This window comes from Pundamilia nyererei, unplaced genomic scaffold, assembly GCF_000239375.1.
Source record: "Pundamilia nyererei isolate P.nyererei 1_Seehausen unplaced genomic scaffold, PunNye1.0 scaffold00530, whole genome shotgun sequence".
In the NCBI taxonomy this organism is placed as follows: Eukaryota; Metazoa; Chordata; class Actinopteri; order Cichliformes; family Cichlidae; genus Pundamilia; species Pundamilia nyererei.
The window spans coordinates 63,308-85,157 of record NW_005187931.1 but is presented as its reverse complement, the minus strand read 5'-3'; the positions used below and the strand labels follow the sequence as shown (position 1 = coordinate 85,157).

At 41.0% G+C, this 21,850-nt stretch overlaps 2 protein-coding genes across 2 annotated transcripts; one reads left to right on the top strand and one right to left on the bottom strand.

Moving 5' to 3' along the window:
* Window positions 1-1,157: 1,157 nt before the first annotated feature.
* On the bottom strand, window positions 1,158-9,356 carry LOC102210326 (nephronectin-like). Its single transcript, XM_005754276.1, has 8 exons — window positions 8,781-9,356; window positions 7,778-7,878; window positions 7,029-7,121; window positions 5,267-5,386; window positions 4,908-5,027; window positions 4,691-4,825; window positions 3,728-3,802; window positions 1,158-1,747 (listed from the first exon to the last, which is right to left on the bottom strand). The coding sequence occupies exons 1-8, from the start codon at window positions 8,846-8,848 to the stop codon at window positions 1,158-1,160; spliced, it is 1,302 nt and encodes a 433-aa protein (XP_005754333.1). The 5' UTR covers window positions 8,849-9,356.
* Window positions 9,357-11,096: 1,740 nt separating this feature from the next.
* On the top strand, window positions 11,097-21,338 carry LOC102207396 (atrial natriuretic peptide receptor 1). The gene is made up of 23 exons (XM_005754271.1): window positions 11,097-11,214; window positions 11,401-11,512; window positions 11,693-11,825; window positions 11,916-12,048; window positions 12,581-12,685; window positions 14,026-14,128; window positions 14,377-14,522; window positions 14,604-14,676; window positions 14,967-15,111; window positions 16,329-16,415; window positions 16,502-16,645; window positions 16,825-16,946; window positions 17,271-17,409; window positions 17,585-17,633; window positions 17,726-17,827; window positions 18,840-18,959; window positions 19,128-19,221; window positions 19,413-19,500; window positions 19,670-19,809; window positions 20,194-20,346; window positions 20,427-20,525; window positions 20,649-20,740; window positions 20,828-21,338. Exons 1-23 carry the CDS (start codon window positions 11,179-11,181, stop codon window positions 21,017-21,019), a joined length of 2,607 nt encoding a protein of 868 aa, XP_005754328.1. The 5' UTR covers window positions 11,097-11,178; the 3' UTR covers window positions 21,020-21,338.
* The last annotated feature ends 512 nt before the right edge of the window (window positions 21,339-21,850 follow it).

Here is a 21,850-nt window from a genome sequence, read left to right as displayed (position 1 = left end):
ATAAGAGCCACATATGAGGATATTCGTTTAAAATTTTGATAGAACAGTAGCAGTATAATGTCCTCGTAAGTGGATATCAGGCCCCTGTACACCAAAATTGAGTATTTTAGTCTAAATAACTAAATCAATAATAATGTGATGTCCACATATGTGGACGCCAGGTCCTAAGAGGTTAATATTAGAATTTACACAAGTGTTGGACTTTCTTTTCCATCCATGCATCTTCATCCGCTTTATCCGAGGCCGGGTCGCAGGGTCAGCAGCCTAAACAGAGAAGCCCAGACCTCCCTCTCCCCAGCCACCTCCACACCAAGGCGTTCCCAGGCCAGCCGAGAGATATAATCTCTCCAGCATGTCCTGGGTCTGCCCCGGGGCCTCCTCCCGGTGGGACATGCCTGGAACACCTCACCCAGGAGGCGCCCAGGGGGCATCCTTGTCAGATGCCCGAATCACCTCAGCTGGCTCCTTTTGATGTGGAGTAGCAGCAGCTCTACTCTGAGCCCCTCCCGGATGGCCGAACTTCTCACCCTATCTCTAAGGGAGAGGCCAGCCACCCTTCGGAGGAAGCTCATTTCTGCTGCTTGTATCCGCGATCTCGTTCTTTCGGTCACTACCCACAGCTCGTGGCCATAGGTGAGGGTAGGGACGTAAATCGACCGGTAAATTGAGAGCTTCGCTTTTACACTCAGCTCCCTCTTCACCACGACGGACCGTTGCAGCGTCCGCATTACTGCAGCCGCAGCCCCAATCCGTCTGTCGATCTCCAGCTCCCTTCTCCCATCACTCGCGAACAAGACCCCGAGATACTTAAACTATTCCACTTGGGGCAGGAACTCATCCCCGACTCGGAGTGGACTTTCTTTTTTCTTTTTCTATTTTTACTGGTCAACATTCAGATCTGCATCTGTCCCATATTACAGACACTGAGTCACTTTTACGTTGGGGTCCGTGGAAAGTTCAGACTTTAGTCCTTAATAGTTTTTGAGAAACTGATGATTTTAGTGTTTGAAAAAATGTCCTGAAAGTTGATGAACTGGCTTTAAAAATAAAAGTATTTGATACATGAAGCTAACATTTCACAGCAAACATTTTATAACATTAACTTTGTACCTGGCCATAATGAAACACAGCAACAAGAGCAAGTTCTTCCCAATTAATTAATAAACAGTGTGATTGGGCGAGCTCATACTCGGCAGGTCCGTGGATGTGTGCTGTGTTTGTGTGTCCTTACTGTGCACGTCTCCTCGCTGCTTTTGTGTCACGTCTTTGTTGATCTTGTTGTTCACCGTGGTGGTTTGCAGCGAGGTACTCGGCAGCACTGTAGTGATTGCTGGTGTTGTTGTTGTTGGAGGAGGAGGAGAAGAAGGTGTCGTCTGGGTTGTAGTTAGCAGCGTGGTGGGTGTAGTTGAACTTGCAGTGATGGTAGTAACATTTGTTGTTGTACTAGGAGTAGTAATAGCAGAAGTGGTGGACGGAGGAGGCGTTGTGGGAGTTGTCGTATCCATTTCAGTTGTAGTAGTAGCAGCAAGTGTTGTTGTTGTCACAGTAGTGGCAGTAACTGGTGTAGCAGTGGTATCAGTTATAGGTGTTGGAGTGGTGGTCATAACATCAGTGGATGAGGACAGGGAGGTTGTTGGGATGGGGGCAGTTGTGGTGGTTGGAGGAGATGTAGCGGTAGTGATGATGGTGGAGGTCATGGGAGTTGTAGTTCTTGGTCTCTGCGGTTCTACCGTCACTTTGGGGATGGCTATGAGTAAAACAAAGAAAGTGAACTTTACTGCTGCCTCAGAGTTTGAGGCCAAAAACAAAACTTGCAGTCGGGGGAACTGCTGACGTGCTTAAAAACAGTGTAAACCTCAGGGCGGACAGGCAGGTGGAAAATGAGTGGTTGTTAGGCGATATTTGTACAGTCTGGATAAATTGTGTGCCATTAACTGATACACAAGAGGCATAAGACCAATAAAACAACTGGAACAAGAACTAGTGTGCTGGGATGTAAAGAAGTGAATTTAATCTTCCCATCAGCTGTAAAGAAGAGAAAGAGATTCAGGTTTCCTTCATGTTTCCATGCTGTTGATCTACACAGGCTGTTCTCAGACCCAACTTTATATTATATAATCTGTTTGTCTGTCTATTGTTTGTCTGCTAAGACATCATATTTAGACTTTGTGTGATGTTAGTCCAATGACAGCGTTTCAGAGAGAATTTAAATAGTTTTAACTTATATCTTTTAACACAGGTTCTCTCCTGTGAAATACAACTTTTTTTAAAAACCTATATACTAATAGGTAAGTGTACACTAATATATAATATATATTACTGTTGGCAAACGATTAAAATATTGAATCAGATTCATCACTGGGTTACTGTGGATTAATATTGATTAGTCACGATTAAATATCATTCATTTTTATTCTATATTAATCGCATTTCATTTTGCATGAGCAAACAAACTCAAGAAAAAGGGAAAATATACGCACTTAACGTGTTTATTGAACAGCTTGAACATTCACGTTAACAAAAAACTCTGTAAACATTTATCCACTCTCTCTCTGGCACTTCAAGTCCTTGAAATGAGGAACCAAAGCTATGTAAAGAGCGTGTTCTCATTGATATTAATAGGTCTGCAGTTTGTTGCAATCCACATGGCATTGTTTCAGTCAATATGTCCGAGGTAGACTTACTGAGTCCCCTGCTCCGTGAGTGGTTTGTCGCAAGCTGGGTGACGCATTAGCCAAAGTCCTAGCACCATCCCAGACTAATGTATGCTTTGGGTCAATGTGAAATTTTAAGCTCAAAGTGCTTCGGTGAAAAGAAAATTCCTTCTGGCACAATGTGCATAATGCTTTATGTCGGTCGACTGCTCCGTCTTGTTATTTTTTAATACTCAAATTTCCCATTGAGAAATCATTATCATCTTCCATATAGAGTTGATTGGTTCAGCTGCCCGTCACTACCAGATCAACTGGCTATTTGCGAATGTGCATAGGTAACTCTACTTGGACAAACTGCCCGAAATGTGTTAGCTGAAATATTTCAGGGATTTTGAGTCATTCTGTGCTCCAGATGCGTTAATTACGTTAAAAATTTTAATCGCGTTGACCGTGATGGCGGATTAATTTGCTTTAACGCGTTAGTTTTGACAGCACTAATTAAAACATAATACTATAGAAGATTATGAAATCCAACCTCAAAGGAAAAAATTCACATGGCATATTGCACTGTGTCATTATTTATTTAAATCTAAACCAGAAGCAGTGTGTGAAGATATGACAAAGCCAGTGTTCATTATGTTGTTTCAGCCCAAAGTGGAGCTAATTATAAGCTCAACACCTTTTTTAAAGTTTTGTGTTTTTGGTGGGGAAATTTACAGAAGCAAAGCTGAAGTTCAGCTCGGACTTTGAAGCAGATTTTATCATTGAAATGTGTCTGACTGGTGCCTGCAGTTCACCAACACCTGCCTCTCATCTGTCCTGAGTAGCAATAAAAGAGTCAGAAGACAGAGACGAAGGAAGGTCTGGGACACTACCGAATCAACAGATCGAAACTTTTTTCCATCATTTTTCTTTACCGTGCTGATTATATGATTGTGTGAAATGCAGCATACAACTTCAGAACTCGACAGATTTCTCTTTTTATTTGAAACGACAAGAAAAGTCTAAAGAATAAACCCTAACCTAACCTTTTAAGAGATGGACAGGTGTTTGTGATAAAGAGCTGTTTTTACCTTTGCAGCTGCCGTCTTTACACTTGCACTTTGGAGACGATGGATTCAGAGAGCAGAACGGACGAGTGTCCTTATCTGGTAACAAAGAGAGAAACGAGGAAGAAGCGCCTTCTTTTCTTTTTTCTTTTAACTTCTAACAAATTAAACTTCATTCTGATTAAGTCTGAAGAATAAGTTATTTACAACACCAGAAATCCGTCTAAAAAAATGAATTCGACTAACAAGGCATATTTTTATGGCTAAAACAGCAGATAAAACATTCCATTAAAACAAGCAGCAACCTCCAGAACTAATAATAAAGCCAGCATGGAATTGATAGACTGCAGTCCCTCTAATGTCCACTTGAGGGCCCCCCAAACTCAGTCAGTCCCCACAGACTCAGATGTCAAACTGGCCACCTTCACAGCAGACTAAACATGTTTCCAGCCTGCTACAAAAAACAAAAACCATTTTGGTCTTTATAGATCATTGGAAACAGGCAGATGTCGCTGCTGGCTGTCTGCTAGGCTCCACCTCAGGTAACTAGAGTCCCTGAACTGGACCTGTGGCATGTTTGTCATATTATGCTGTTAGCATATCGGAACATTTTACATGTAATTGTCTGACCGCTAATATGGCTGCTGTGAAGTTAATTGCAGTAAACCTATCTAACTATGGGTTAGATATTTAGATAGGTGTGATGCACCCATACAGTCTTGTGATGCTGCTTGCAAACCAAATACACTAGCATTAACTGATAAGTTAAAACTTCACCTTCTTGTCCAAATATGGTCACTTCCCCCCCAAAAATAAATAAATAAATAAATTAATTGAAACAGCAGGGCAGTGGCTAAAATGCTAAAGAGTCTATGTACAGCCACAGTGACTTAGCAGGGAGTTTTGTGAATAGTTAAGAAGAAATGAAAGCTCTGTAAAATCACATTTTATTTTATTTTACTTTAATCTCCAGGGTTTTAGCCTCACCGATGCAGGTGTACCGCCCGTTGATGTACACGAGTCTGAAGCCCAGGTGACATTTACAGATGAAGCTCCCGAAAGTGTTCACGCACTTTCTGCGACGAGGACACACGCCTCCACCCAAGAAACACTCGTCGATGTCTGAACAGAAAGAAAAAGGTGGAGGACGAAAGATGATCCTGCACTTCTTCATCCAGGAATTTAAAAAAGCAAGCTAACTTACCGATGCAGGTGCGTCTGTCTGGACCCAGGCGTAACCCTGGCGATGGACAGGTGCATCGCACTGCCCCTTTGATCACCTCACAGCCATACTGACAGTTGGCATGGTAACAGGTTTGAGCATCTGCGAGCGTACAGACACCGAAAAAAATCAAAGTATGACTCACAGAGAAAAATAAACAGGACAAAAAGGATTATAATGTTTGTCTTTACTAAGAGACAACTCATAAAACACTCTGCACAAGAAAAACAAGTAGGCCTCATAAAGCTGGTGACTGCACTGTGTGTTAGCTTATAGCTCACACTGAACACGTGCATAAATACTTCTGCGAAAGGGAATCGAACGCTCGATGAGTAACTCACTCCTGCAGCTGCCGTCCGGCTGCAGCACGTACCCGTCCACGCAGTAACACTTGTAGCTGCCTGGCGTGTTCATGCAGCGGTGTTTGCAGGGCCGAGGCTTCACGCCACACTCGTTCAGATCTGAAACTCACACACACAGAGGGGGTATTAAACATAAAACTCCTCCCTGTTTTCACTCATCTTGTCAGCCTGCGGGATTAACCTTTGACCTTAAGCCCTGAGCATTTTAAATAAGTGTATGTTTGTAAAAACACCTCTTGCTCTGAGACAAAAAGTGCATTCCAGGTGGAACAAATCACCCACTCCTCAGGTAAACACCTGGTTTAACCCTTTATTACCACAGGCTCAGTAGCAGGGCCATTTTACAAGCGCTCTTTAAATTTCCATTTGTGCTACAGACAAACTTGAATCATCTTTGGAAAGGAGAGAAGACGGGCTTTATGCTGACAGTTGATTTATCGTGGCAGCACAGAAGAAAATCAGCTCCAAATAGATTTTGCCATGTGCGCTTCACATTTTGGGCTCGAGAGAAAAATGAAATGGTTCCTGAAAGAAGAGAATTATTTTATAATTTTGCAATTTTGTGTGTTAAAGGGTTAAGTTATCTAAATGAAAGGAAGACAGAGCGGTGTGCTCTGAAGTGTTGGAGAAACATCTGAGTTTAGATAAACTCAGGACTGAAACCATCATAAGCAGGACGGTCGTGTCCTCTCAAAGACAGAAGTCCAAACACACACGTTGTGTGACAGAGTGTCTCTGGGGGGGTCTCCAGATGCTGTTTTATGGTCAGGATATGAGTCATAATGAAGCCTCTAATCAGGACATTAACACTGTGTGTGGGTGGAGTAGGCCTAAGATTAGAAACAGTAGTTATAGAGTGTGTTTGTGTGTTTTGGGGGTCTTCAGGTAAAACACGCCCTTGCAGGTCAAACAAACATGACAGGAATGCATCTGTTTTGTTGAGGCAAAACAGATGCATGATGGGCAATCTGATCTCTGTGAAACCAGGAGTCCACATCTGGACCAGCTCCCTGCAGATGTGCTGAAGAGTTCTCACTTTGTGAGCTAACTTTATGAGCAATCTCCTATTCTGTCAGGTTATTAAAAGGCAGTTTTATATCTATCTTAATTTAGAAACACACCTGTGAGGTTCACTGCTGCACTGCTCATGCACTGAGGTTAATTTAGAAGCAGATCCACAGTCAAGTTTTAACATGCAGCTTTCATACTTTCTTCTCTGTACCCACACACACTAGCAAAAATCACACTAGCAAGATGTGACTGAAGTACAGACTTCCGGCTTTAATTCAAATGGGTTTAACAAAAGTGCTCAGGAATCACAGCCATTTTTACCCAGTTGACTGACATCAACTGCTTGGAAGGCAGCTATGCTAACCACTATACCTCCAACATTCACAACCACCAAACAAACATGAATGAATGACTAAAGGCAAAGGCTTCACAACAAGGTGCAAAGCACTGGTTAAATTCAAAAACATGAAGGTGAGAAGAGACATTTTTATCAGAATGATGGAGGATAGAAACGGGCAATGATCCAAAGCACCACAGTATCTATCTCTGCCATGGTATGGCATGGCCAGTTTTAAAAAATGTGATATTCCTTATTAACAGCAACACAGCATCTGTGAATCACTCATATCTAAATGTAACACCTCCATTTAATTACAAATGCATAAAAATAGAGAAGTTTGAATAGGTACGTCTGAACCTGGTGTACTCTGTGCTGAGTAAAAAGACATACCTTGGTTACACGCCTTTCCCGTGTATCCTGGGTGACATTTGCACTGGTCTGGTTTCACACACTCTCCGTGTTTACAGCCCTGCTGGCAGTGAGCTGCACACACACACACACACACACACAGAGGGTGTTAACATACACTGAATCATGTACAAACATATGTCACGCTAACTGGCTGCAGATCAGTTTTCAGTCCTAAATGAAATAAAACACTCCGGTCTCTGCAGCTGCTCCTTCAGTGTTTAAACCCTGAACAGATTCACAAAAACACAGTTAAAGCTGATTTCCTTCCTTCCAAGCAGCTGTTGGTTTAACAAAGAACCATCAGTCAACACAGTCCAGTTTATTTGTCGACTGGTTTCCATCACCAGTCTGACTGTGGTCCCCCATTGAAACAAATGTAAACTTTCTCTAACCAACATGCTGGTTTTGCTGGGGATGCTAGCTTGCTAGCATTAGCTGACAGCTGATCACTGAACCCTAGGGTTGAAATACCATCATGTCTGACCTCACAAACCAACAAATGCCTGATCACAAAAGCTAAAACTGAAGCTTAAAAATATGCAGGTTAAAAAAAAAACTACAAGTGACATCACTGTATCTACTGCCTTCTTCTATATACAGTCTGTGTCTTTAACAGCTATCAGCAGTCGCATTAAGTAGGTTAAAAGGAAAGTCCACTGGCTGATCAGTTGGTTAGGGAGGATTTTAGACTGACTTCACTGAAAGGACGTATAAATGTGTGTCCTTACGTTCACATCGCCCCCAGTCCAACTGTTTCCAGCCCCAGCAGCACTCCACGCTGTTTCCATAGCGACAGAGTCCACGGGACAACGTGGCCTGGTCCGCCCAGCTGCAAACACACATGAACACACAGCATGTTTGAGGATCATATCATGTTGTTAGGATTGGGGCGTTGTGGGGGGGTGTTGCTGCCTGCACGGGGTCATGTGACCCTGTGGATGAACAAAAATCCAATGAACTGTTAGGAAGAAAGAAAAGACACAGAAACAATCTGAGGGAGAAATATGACTTGAGGCTTTAAAAAACTACTCTGTGGCTCCATGACTTTTTTATGTCGCCTGTACTAGTTGAGACCGGCTGGAGAGAGAGAGAGAGACAGAGAGACAGAGAGAGAGAGAGTGTGTGTGTGTGTGTGTGTGTGTGTGTGTGTGTGTGTGTGTGTGTGTGTGTGTGTGTGTGTGTGTTATTGACATCTCCTGTTTCCTGGTGCCTGTCTGAACATGAAATATATCAGCCATAGAGGAGGGGAGGGTGCTGTGCGTGCCTTTTTTCCACTCCCTCCACATACTTTCCCCTCTTCATCATGTCCTCCTCAGTGTTCCCATCATCATTCATTGCTAGTTATTTTTTAACTCTGGATTTTCTTCTTCCTTTCTTCCCAGGTGTCTCCCCTTAGAAATGAATTCACGGTTTTAGTTGCTGTCTTTTAGTTAAAATGTTCTTTAATTGCACAGACATTAAAGTGTTTGACTTGTTTGCCTTTTCTTCAGCACTGCTTCTGAGCCAAACCCTTTAATTAGAAACAAGACCATGCAGAAAGGAAGAAGACGCTCGTGTTTTGCACAGGTGTGCGTTGCTGTGACTGTCACTGAAAAGCACCAGACAGTTGAAATGTATCATTGTGAGCAAGATTATTTAGAATTATATGGTTACATTTATTTTTAAAACATGTTTTCAATGAAATTGCCTTAAAAAAGCTTAACCAGCTAAAACGAAAAAGAAATTCCTGACCTGTCGTGGTCCAAGCACTGGCCCCGTGTCCACAAACAGAAGCAAGACAGGAGAACTATGGTCAACATCCTGCGGTTTTAACCCGGGACACTAACACTAGCACGGCCCGGGTTAGTCAAGCAGTTCGCTCCAAATATCTCGGATTTCGGCAGGGAACCGTGCAAACTTACACAGTGCGTAAAATAAAAAAAAACCCGAGACATTTAAAACATGCAGTTGGTTAAAAAGAAGGCTCGTCAAAAGTGCAAAAAGCCGCTGAATCCAGTGAGTAAAACATAAAAATGGATCAAAAACGACATGTAGAATAACACAGCTGCGATGCTAAATGTGAGAAAAATGAATTAAAAGCCGCTAAATCATTGCGCTTCTCACTGCCCTGCGCGCGAGCAGGCGCGAGAGAAAGAGAGCCGGGAGAGTGTCCTCGCGCGCTTGAATTGGACTGTGTGGAGTCGCGTGCCGGGGAATAACCCGACAGACATTCGGACAGCGCGCGAGCAGGAAGTTTAGAGTCGTTAACACGAAGACAGATTTGTTTCTTTAACCCCCACGCGCTCTCTGTTGATGCATAAACACAGATGGACCGTGGGCGCGTGGGGTTACTCATTCACGTCCGTTTTCATGAACATCTTGCACCAATCAGAGCCTTTCACTTCATGAAGCTGTTCCCCTGTGACGTCATGTTCTTAGGCAGTCAGGCGCGACCAAAGTTACAATGTTAATAAATAATTACTGATACTTTTTTTCTCACTGCTGTCGCTACTACTATTATTATTAACGGTAGTACTAGTAATAACAACAAGAACAATAATAACAGTGTTATTTTGTCATCAACATTTTAACTGCTGTAAAAATAATTTAGGCAATATGGGATAAATAAAATACGGCTGACACTGTGTTACTCTATATCAATATTTAAGATATTAACATAGATGTTTAAATTCTGATAAGAATATATAGTTTGCAGTTTATGACCCTCGTATATGTGTTCATGGATAAATAAAAACAAAGGGATAACTCAATGAAAGCATGGCAATTTTATAACAGTTATATTTGAAGTTAAATGATCTCATTAGTGATAATTAAGGATGTGGTTCATGTTTACAATTAGCTGGCACAGCTGTCAGGAGCTGGCTGGTTTGTTGTTTTCTTTTGGAGATTACAGTCTTTGTAAAATCTGTGAGTTATATAGGAACCTAAAATACCAGAGCTACAGCGAGCTTTATGTGTGTGTGTGTGTGTGTGTGTGTGTGTGTGTGTGTGTTAACATCAGTGATTACATTAGCTACAAATATGCTGTTATGTATGTTACAAAGTTTCCTCAGTTGTCTGTATGCTGTATGATGAGCAGATAGAAAGAAAAAAGGCTATTTAGTGCTACAAATCAGCAGATTTCAGCTCGTGTACAGGTAGGACACAGAGGTCTGTAACCTCTTTGGAGTAGACATAAGGACACTTTAATTTGTATTTCTCAAATGGACAAGAGTGGGAAAACTATTGAGTAATTACATAAGGAAAGGAATGTAGCATTCATTTTTTAGAGTAACATCCTGAACACTCACAATAAGTCATAAACCTTCAAGCAAGGGGGTGGACCATCAGCTGCATACAGACCAGTTTTGGTCTGCTTTTGGCTAGACCAGTAAAAAAAAAAAACTGAGATAACCTTTATGCAAACATCTTGGTTGGTTTGTGAAAAGCATCTTTAAATATTTTCTGTCACAATATCTTAACAGTTCAAAAGATCCATCCAGTGGGCTGGTTTACTTCCTGTGGGCTAAATGTTTGACACCGCTGCCTTACAGGGTTAAACTGTAACTGACAAGTTTTTTTTTTTAGTTTTTTTTTTTGCTTTAATCCATCATTACAAAGTAAATAAAGCAAGTGAAGTCAGCGCATGTTGACTCTTTAAAAAAAACCTGCAAGAAGTTTGAAAAAGAATTTGTCTTTTAAATATAAAAAAAAAATATCTAAAAAACTCCAAAAGACCACACATAGAAAACTGGGTTTGCATAGTGAATAACAATACAATATTTCTTAATTCTTTAAAGCTTTGATCGGTAGAGAATTAAAAATGTAGAGAGGGAAAAACTCAACTGAGTTAATAGTAAATGTTTAAAGATCAGTGCAGTAACAGCAGCCACCACCAGAGGGCAGTGAAGTGTAGCCATCTCTATGTAAAACATTGAATTCAGCTTTGACAGCGCACGGGAGAAATACGGGATCCAATCTCTCTCTCTCTCTCTCTAGTGTCTCCTGCCTCGCTCTACCTACCACCGCTCCATCAGCTCTGACTCCACAGCGAGCGAGCAGCTCAGAAGCTGCAGATGTCCGAGACTCTCAGTCAGTCTTCCTACCTGTCTCCATCCTGTCCACCTGTCTGTCTTTCAACAGCAACAGTATGAAGAAACAACAAAGACTTTGGTTTCTGTTCTGGGTAAGACATCATATATGAAACACCTTTTTTTACAGGCCTAAAGTTTAATGTATTTAAATTCAAGGGAACGAGCTCAGGTCCATAGTTTTTAATCATGTGAGCACCTCGGATGATTCTCTGGATGCTTTTTCCTTTTTTATTTGTGGTGTAATTTTGGTCATTGAACACGTGTCGTGTTGTTTCCAGGTGTCTGTTTGTGGTGTTGGTCTGGTGTTTTGCTGGCACGATTTGGACAACAGCGAGTACGACTGTTGGCCTCTGGACAGGCCCAACGAGTACAACATGATCGACTGTGGAGGTGAGAAAACAGACGGCAGTTACAATACAATCATTAACCGTAGGTCTTGAAGAGAGATTTTGGTTGGTCTCGAGATTAAATAACAAGTATTACAGCTCCCCAGTGAAGTCTGAAATTATTTATTTTAAAGATTGCAGTCTAAAATCTCTGTCTGTCTATTATCCTGTGGCTCTTGTCCAGGTCTGGAGATGGCTTGGGTTCTTCGTCCTCCAGAGTTGATAAAGAGTGGTGAGGTATTCAGTGTCATATACTCGGTGACCACCCAGGACTCTTTCTACCACTGGGCCGTCCAAAACCGCGTCTTCACTCAAAGGTAAACTGGTTAAACTGGGTATAAAGCAGAATAATTTTAGACTGAACAAAATAAACTAGATAAACTGGTCTGCTTTGTCTGTGTGTTCAGTGACATAGAAGACGCTGAATCAGCTCGGAGGTTCTGTGAACATCACGAATGTCCGGCCAACTGGAAAGATGCAAATGGCGAGAACTGCTGCATTCACCACGCTAACATCCACTCCTGCCCGCTGGGATACATGGTGCACTGCTTCTTCTTGTCTTCATCACTCCTCTCTGTAACACAATCCACAGAGAACTCCAAAATCCAGTTGCAAAACGTAGTTTGGCAAATTTTGTCACCAATCCTCACACAATAGAGTATTATGGAGATACAGGTTAATCCCAAGGTTGGCCAGCTCCAAAACTTAAACTGTTTACACAGTTTAACTCAAAATTGGGACCATAATTTACTAAATTATGCTGATTTCAGTTAAACTTTAAACTCGCAACAGAGGCCATAAATAAACCAGACTAGTGTTTAATGAGGTCACAGATTACATAAGCAGTGGGATCATTTTCTAATAGACTTCTTGACAAATTCACTTATTTTCTACCCAAAGTAGTCACCCCTTAGTGGTGAGAAACTGCAGGTCTAAGACACCTTAGGATCCGTTTACTTTTCCCAGATCTACTTTCTAGATGTAGTCCATCCATGTAATGTCTGACAGATAGGTAAACAGATAAAAAGCTCTCTCATAAAAATAAAGTTTTCTGTTTTTTCCTCACTAACAGACAACAGAGAGCATTTGTGGCCCCTGGATTCCTGATGATGGAAAAATCTTCACACATACCGTCTCGACCTCTGGGAAGATGACCCAGACCAACTGGACCGCGAAGGTAACACACATGCCAGTTTATCTCAATAAGTCCATATCTCACATAGTTCCTCTTCAAAAGTGCAGCAGTTTCTCAATGAAACAAAAACTTAAAATAGGAAAACTAACACTTTCTCGTCATACATGAGAGAAGTTCAAAGACTGGAAAACAGCTAATTTGACTGGGTCCAAGGCAAACTAAATAAATATAATTCCACCACTGATTAAATGGATTTAGGTCAATTAATTCAGAGAATAAGAGTAGAGCCACATTGGAAGGAGCCAGTTCACCCAGTTTGGGCATCTGTCTAGGATGCCCCCTGGATGCCTCGTAGGTGAGGTATTCCAGTTATGTCCTATCAGGAGGAGGCACCAGGGCAGATCCAGGATTTGCTCAAGAGATTATATCTCACAAATGGCTTGGGAACAACTCTGTGTCCCTTCTGGATAAACTAGAGGAGGTGGTGAAGGAAACCTGGGCTTTTCTGCTCAGACTGCTGCCCCCACAACCCTAACCTGGATAATCGGTAGAAAATGGCTGGATGGAAGTGTAATAGTGAACATTAAGCCTAAATAATTGTTTAAAATAGTTTACATTAATCCATACACAACACACGATTGGGCACATCCAGCAATGAGGTCACCGAGGTCTTCAAAAGTGCAGCAGTTTCTCAATGAAACAAAAACTTAAAATAGGAAAACTAACATTTTAGGAACATACTAATACACTTACTGGACCTACAGGTCATCTCATTGGTTGCATTTAGTAATTTAGGTTGATGCATAACTCAGCAGGAATGATAACTGTCTGGTTTAAGCACAAAGAGTGTATCACAGGATCACTAGAGCCAGAGCCATTGAATAATTAACCTTTTCCCTCGTGCTGTCATTTTAAGTGAATGAATAATTCTGTATTTTGCTATTCTTTTTTATTCCATTGTTTTATACAGACAGTGTTCTTCTTCTTTAATTCTAGTATTTACACCCTACATTGTTTCTGCAAAAGAGGAAGCTGTCCAAAAAGCATCTTTTACAGTTTTCAAAATTTCTGGTTTGACTGTTATTTCAAGTCTAGGACCTAGTCTCTTCAGAAATGAAGCCTTTTGTACTGGTTACTGGAACCCAAGTGGAGCCCAAGTTTCTTTAAATACAGAACATTAAGCAGAGATGTAACATATGCTTCTGTACAGACAAACCTATTTCATTCAAAGTAGGGCAATACTACAATATTATAATATGTCCCAATGACAAAATAATATAATTGTATGCAGATGCTACACTCAGTTACTATTAAATACTCACATTCTGATTCTTTGCTGATGTTTTGTCTACAACCAGTTAATCTAACATGTTGATTTGTAGGTGGTTCTGTTTCATCCTGGCTTAAACTCACTCATCGCTCACATTCGGGTCGGTACCATGCAGGTTGCCCTGGAGGCCAAAACCACCGTGTTGCCTGCTGTGGGTATGTTTTTCCCCTCTCAAAATCCTGACTTGACTATAAGAAGTGCAACAAGGAGTGCACAAAAGCTTCTGTATTAGATCATATTGTCATTGTTATGTGAACATTTTCTGGCCACTGATGACAGAGATTATACTGATAACCCAGTAGCAAAGATGTCATAAGGCTCCAGCAGTCAGTCAACCCCAAACATAGTGTTGCCATAAAAAGTAAATAAGTCACAATTTCATCTTTAAATTTCACCCTTGAAGTCTGTGGTGATGGTGTCTGTGAAGAGGCGGAGCTTTGTTCCACCTGTCCAGCTGACTGTGGTGAATGCCCTATGTCCCCTTCCACGAAGATTGCCATCGGTCTGCCACTCAGTCTGCTCTGCCTCTCCTTCATAATGACTGCTGTGGTAAGGACTCACACAACAACACACATATGCTCAAAAAAAGTCTGCCAGTTAAAAATAAATAAATAAATCTGTCTCTTGTAGTGGCTAAGGTACCAGAAACAGAAAATGTTGTGGGACGAAAGCTGGATCATCGACTTCTCTACAATAAAACAAGGTCCTTTTAACAGTCTACATAAAACTCTGATAGTAGCTTAGTAAGTACTGAAAGGCTCTGAGTGTATGCTGGAATTGCCTAAAAGCTGCACAAGAGAGATATTACTGCAAAAAGAGTATGAACCAGATCTAAAACATTACAGTGCAGAGCAGGACACAAAGCACCACAAAAAAAAACTTAATTAACAGCACTGATTTAGAATGATTTGAAATGGACCCCACATCTGTAAATTTGTATACATTTTATGTACATGAAGGAAATCTAAAACTTAACTCTGTTTTTCTCTGCAGATCAAGAGGGGCACATGACCATGGGCAGCATAATGAGTGTACCAGTGGGGAACAATGACAGTCATACTAGCTGTGTATCAGCGCTAAGCACCTGTACAGGACAACTGGGAACCCGAAAAACAATGTTCACCTGCACCGGCATATAGTACGCCTACCTATGTAACCACTAGGGGTGCAACGATACACAAAATTCACGGTTCGGTTTGATACTTTGGTGTCACGGTTCGATATTTTTTCGATACAAAAAATGTTCATGCCTTTTTAATTTGTCATTTAATAAAATTATAAATATATATTTTAAGTACAGTTTTTAAATTTAATGTTGCTGAAACAACGAAATAAAAAAAATAAAAAAATCTGTCTTATTGAGAAATCACTCATCTTTGGAAAAGAGAGTTTATTACAGAGAAATGGCTCTTTCCAAAATAAAAGCTATACTATACGCTTCTTCTGGGCTATATTCTCAGCAGCATATTAAACATATCAGGTCCCCATAAGGAGAATCATGTGCTAACGGCTGTCTAAATGACTCGGGTAAAGTTTGTAGCTTGCTTGTTGTTTTTTTTGTCTGCTTCCACTTGTCTTTGCACTAGGATGATGTCGGCGTAAATGTGCAGTCATATTCGTTGTGTTCCCACTAGTGCTGTCAGCTTTAAACCCGTTAAAATGACATTAACGCCACAACACGGCAAATCTCCGTTAACAAGTTACCACGGATCGCCCCGTGTGTGGAGCTGGACGGCGTCAAGACGTTAACAAGCTAACTGCGTTAACACACTAGTTCCCACCAATTGAGCATTGCGTGGCACATCCGACATACTGTTTTACTTTTGTCCATCAGGGTCATGCTTCACATGAAAACCAAAATAGTTCCAAATGATCCGAATGAAGGTGGGGGAGGCTCAATTTCGGGTAGCGTTGAGGCAGTTGCTATGTTGCAATGAGGTTAGCTTCTGTCTCACTAGCTTGCGCTGCGCTCAGTGGATCTGCGCTCGATTAAATTTGATAAAACAAATTAAAACTTTTGTATTGTATTGTTCGATACATACCGAAAGCACTGTATCGAACGGTTCAATACCGATACAAGTATTGTTGCACCCCTGGTAACCGCCTGTCTGTCTTTATATAAAACTGTACTGTGCTATTTCGGATACTTTGATAGGCCACCAGGGCCAGTTTCAAGTATCTTTTCCTGATTCCCAGAGGTCAAGATTTTTGTTTGTCAAAGCCACAAGTTGTCCTTTGCCACTTCTGTGTCACACACTGGTTATAGCACCATCCATACCTATCGCCAATAGAAATGTCTCCAGCTTCCTGGTATATTATTTGGAAATGTATGTTAAAAGCCATTTTGTTTTCCAGTGATGGGCGCACCGTGGCTATCAAAAGGATTCACACAAAGACGTTCTCTCTGTCCAAAACCATCAGACAGGAAGTCAAGCAAGTCAGGTAAGATGCAAATACAAACTTATCCGCTTCATACTGCAAATACACAGCATGTTAGTCTGACTTTCTGTCTTTATGTTTGTCTCCAGGGAGCTTGATCACCCCAACCTGTGTAAGTTTATCGGTGGCTGTGTTGAGGTGCCAAATGTTGCCATAGTGACAGAGTACTGCCCAAAAGGAAGCCTTAACGATGTCCTTCTTAACGAGGAGATCCCACTTAACTGGGGATTCAGGTACTCAGATAATCACACAGACTCTTACTTATGGTACAATGACATCTTGAGGTAATTAAGGCATAATGCGACTACACATAAAGTGTTTGTCTTTGTAAGTTAATTGGTCACACACATTTCCAATTCATTTGGGGTTCTCATAAGGTCTGTTTAGATGCATGACTGTTTGTGCCTGCCAGGTTTTCCTTCGCCACAGACATCGCCAGAGGGATGTCGTACCTGCACCAACACAAGATCTGTCACGGCCGACTGAATTCTCTAAACTGTGTCTTAGACGACCGCTGGGTCTGCAAAATAACAGGTGATCTGAGCGTGCAGAAAGAATGTTCTTAAAAGTATTAAAACTAGACATGTAAATTAAAAAAAACCCAGTAAATACTTGTTAAACTTACCAGATATAAACTAGCTTTGAAAGTGAACGTTTGCTTTATTCCTAATTTAGTGAAGATCATTTTCTATAACTGAAATCTCTTTCTGAATTGTTCTAATCTCTGTTTTTTATTGTCATTTTAATTAAACCTAATTTTTGACATCCTAAAATAGATCTGAAAAATAATCTAGAATGCAGCAAAATTTTTGATTATATATCTACAATTGTTTTTATTTACATATAATCTCCAATTAGATTACGGTCTGGGAACCTACCGCACGGGCGATGGGGCGGAGCCTCTTTCCACCTATCAGCAGAGGCTCTTGGAAGTGTACTTGCCGCCTGAGTTTCAGGACTCTAACACGGAGCCAACGCTGGCAGGAGATGTGTTCAGGTCACAGAGTTAACTTTAAATTTCCTTCACTTACTCACCTCAGTTCCCCGAAGACTTCCATCTGCCTCCCTCACCTTTACCCTAAACCAAAGCAAAACTGTAGTTTTAGCTCAGTCTCCACAATGTGATAAATAAATATAGATCAGTTGATACTCTCTGTATGTAAATTTCCCAGTTATTCCATCATCCTGCTGGAGATTGCAACTCGCAGTGATCCGGTCCCTGTAAGTCAGTCTGAGTGTCCTTTCCCTTCACTGTAACTGTGCTGCTTTCATGGTCTCCCTCAGTAAAATTCGTAAAATGCTTTGGTTTACAGGCAGAGGAGTCAAACCTCGAGTGTTCCTGGTGTCCTCCTCTTCCTGAATTGATCTCCAGTAAAGCTGACAACACCTGCCCCTGTCCCGCTGACTATGTAGAGGTATGTCATTCCCTTTAAACTGACTGTTATGAAATGGTTGAAAGCAGGCTGTATGAAATGTGCTATCATTAATAAAATAAATAAAAATTTGTAGTGTTCGTATGCTAGGTTGTTATAAGCATACGTTTGTAGGAAAAAATGTGTTCATTTATATACTCAGAACTTAGTTATAGTTCTTTTAACACAAATTACTGCATCAATAATTACAGTATTCGTACCATGAAGGTGATCAGCTTGTGGCACCTCAGCTTCAACTTCCTCATCTTCCTTCTCTCAGCGAGCTGTAGAATCTGTCAGGTTGAGGTTAGGTGAGTTAGCTCCCCAAATAAGCATAGTCATAAAATGGTGAGCAAACTGTTTGGTAGTAGTTCTGACACCACAAAACAATTTGTTAACTACTTGGTAGTGGGAAGTGTTAAGTCCTCTCGGAAGAGGGAATCTGCATGTACATAAATATCGTCACCAAACTGAAGCATGGAGAGTTATAAAATCTCCTGGTAGAGGGCTGTGCTGACTTTGATAAAACACGTGGATGAACCACCACCAAGACCAGGAGATGATAAAGTACCCCAAATTATCACAGAATGCAGAAACGTCACATCAGACTTAAAACATCATGGATTCTGTGCCTCTACACTACTCCTTTATACTCTAAAACCTTGCTTTCCAAGTTAAACACTAAATTTACTTTCACCTGAAACGAGTGATTTGGACTTCTGAAGAACAGTCAAGTTAATGTTTTGAGTGGGTGAAGGATGTCTGTAGCTGACAGCTGTCAGGTGTTCCTTGCAATTGTGGTCGTGTATACTTGAACTAGTTGATGTTTTGTTTAAATTATGTTTTCTTCTTTGAATGATGCTAACTTTGAAATATGACTTTAAAGATATTATATAATTTGCAAAAAAACATTTTTAAGCAAATGTAATCATTCATTAAAAATATAAATATTCCTCGATGACTGAATATTCCATTTCGGCTGTTCTGCTCTTTTGACCCACCTGTGTTTCCGTAGCTGATTCGGCGATGTCGCTCTCATAACCCTACCCACAGACCTACCTTTGAACAGATCAAGAAGTTTGTGCATCGAATTAACCCCATCAAAACCAGCCCAGTGGACATGATGATGAACCTGGTAAAAACAAACTCTGTCAATACAGTGGACAGTACAATAATCATTATATGTTATTACTATAGTAACAAACTGTGCATTGTACCATGTTCTCATGTAATATCATATGTTAAATTACATCAATGCTATATACTGTATATGTAAAGCTTTTTTCTTTTGTCTCTGTTTCAGATGGAGAAATACAGCAAACATCTGGAGGTGTTGGTGGCTGAGCGGACTCAGGATCTGATGCATGAGAAACAGAAAACTGATAGGCTGCTATACAGTATGACCCACAAACACACAGACACACACACATACTAATGTGTTACTAGGTTAGTAGGATGATTCTGTTTCACATTTATTACACACATTTTCATCCAGAAAACATTTATTTGTATGCAGATTATACAATTCTCTATATCTCTGACCAGTTAAAACTCGCCTTTTACTGACATTTGTATGTTTGTGGTTCAGGTATGCTTCCCAAACAGGTTGCTGATGACCTCCGTCAGGGAAAACCCTCCCAAGCTCAGAGCTATGTCAGTGCCACTGTCTTCTTCAGGTAAAGATAGACTAGAGTTGAAAACCTGTGGGGTCTTTAGTCAGATGAGGCTAATAATGCTGGTTTGTAGCAACCACATGAGCTAAATAAATTTCTACTGGATTCTATTCTACTTTTCTATATTTTTACAGCCACCATAATAAAGGATGGTATGTGTGTGTTTGTGTAGTGATATAGTGGGCTTCACCCAGCTGTCCAGCAGCAGCACTCCTTACCAGGTCGTGGACTTCCTTAACAAGCTCTACACAACTTTCGATGACATCATTGACAATTACGATGTCTACAAGGTAGAAACCATCGGAGACGCATGTGAGTGACACACATGGTAATATATAGCTATATAAATATATAGCTCATCTCCAGGCAGCCTTTCCAAACAAGCCACACTTGTTTGGTCTTTTTTCTAATTGTACTGCCATGAATTAAAAGATTTAAAATGCTAACTGAAGCCGGTAGAGTCAAAGATGTAACTCTTTCGGTTTTGTTAATTTCTCTCAAAACTGACCTTGGTCCGACCTCGTGGTTAATTTTCTGGGATGTTGCTCTCTTATGTTAGCAGCATCTGGCTCCGTCTTACCCACTTGCTCATAAGTGGAAGCAATAAAGGTGTACTTGGTTTTTCACAGGACTCTATAGTGTCCTGTGAAAACTTTTTACTTGATTGTTGTTTTTTGTTTGTTTGTTTTTGTGTAGATATGGTGGTCTCTGGTGTTCCACAGGAGAACGGGATACTCCACGCCTCAGAGATCGCCAGCATGGCTCTGGATCTGGTGGGCGTCTGTCGCACCTTCAGGATCCCCCATAAACCCAACACTCAGCTGCAGATACGAGCTGGGATACACTCCGGTATACAAGCTACTGAGCCACTGTAATTAAAAATTTTGTTAAATCATTTTTCCACCTGTGACTCTTCTGAGTCCTTTTAGGTCCAGTGGTGGCAGGGGTGGTTGGGACAAAGATGCCTCGCTACTGCCTGTTTGGAGATACAGTGAACACAGCATCGAGGATGGAGTCAACAAGCGTTGGTAAGACTGCAGGACCTAATAAGAGTATGACTAATTATTACTGGAACAAATGCTGGTTACTGGACACAGACTTAACTGTCTTCTTCTTGGGGTGAAACAAGCTGGTATGTTCCATTTTTGCAGCCCTGAAGATCCAGTGCAGCTCCAGTGTCTTTTACCTACTGGAAGAGATTGGTGGCTACATGTTGGAGTGCAGAGGAACACTTCAGGTCAAGGTGAGCTGTACACTCCCATTGGAGTCCAGTTCAGGTAAAACTGGGAGCTGCCCAGTTAACACTCTGGACCTGATTAATTTCTTTCAGGGTAAAGGTGACATGGTTACTTACTGGTTGGAAGGGAAGAAGACTTCTCTGGTCTCCAAGGACATCATTGCAGACCCAAAGACAGCCAAACTCATCACCACGGAGACAGAAGAGGAAGCAGAGAAGAAGCAAGAGCTGTATTCATCAATACCGGGGTATCTGAATGACGATCTTCTCCTGGACCCAGCCTGAACCGCAAACTGTGGATCTATCTTTTGTTGTGATGTCCTCACTGTTAGCCTGAGAAGAATACATTACTGTGTTGTGTGCTACATTTCACATGAATGGTCACCCGGTGGATCTCATTAATCCACCGAGGAATGTTCAACGAAACTGAAAAACAGAATAATCTTAGTCTAAATTTTGCCATTTGCTATGTTTTTCACTCCAGTCAAATCCTCGCCTGATAGTTTATGTTTTACTATATTCTATGCTGTTATTATGTTTTTGTGAAGAAGCACTTTCCCATTAGTCGACTATGAGGATGAAAAGTTTATGTATAGAATTTTAATGTGACACCAGGGATGCTTTTAGATGAAGACAGCACCTGGTCTGAACCAATGAGTTACTTTGTTTCTTCTTCGATGTTTTGTCTTAAATTTGTTTACAAGTGAAAGGCAGAATACTGCAGTTCAGAATACTGCATGTATATTTTACTGCTATTAGTTTGTGTTGTTTGTTGGACTGTGCACAAAAACTCAAACTGACATTAATGCTGAATAAATACATCCTGTGTTCACGGGAAGTTTTGCTGAAGTTTCTGCATATTCTTTTAATATATTCAGTCCCTCTTGTGAGACTAGAGCAACCCTGTCATAATTTAAAGAACTGCTGGAGGAAGTTCTTGAACTCTTTTGTGTCTAGACTGCAGTTACTCGTTTTATGGACCTTTCTAGGTCACTGTTTAGCTTCAAATCACAGTCACACAGATTCAAACACAATCAAAGACAATCTGCAATCGACTCGCTGGGGCTTTCGCAATCATGGCACAAGGTTTACAAAACCAGCCCTTTTTGTAAAGTT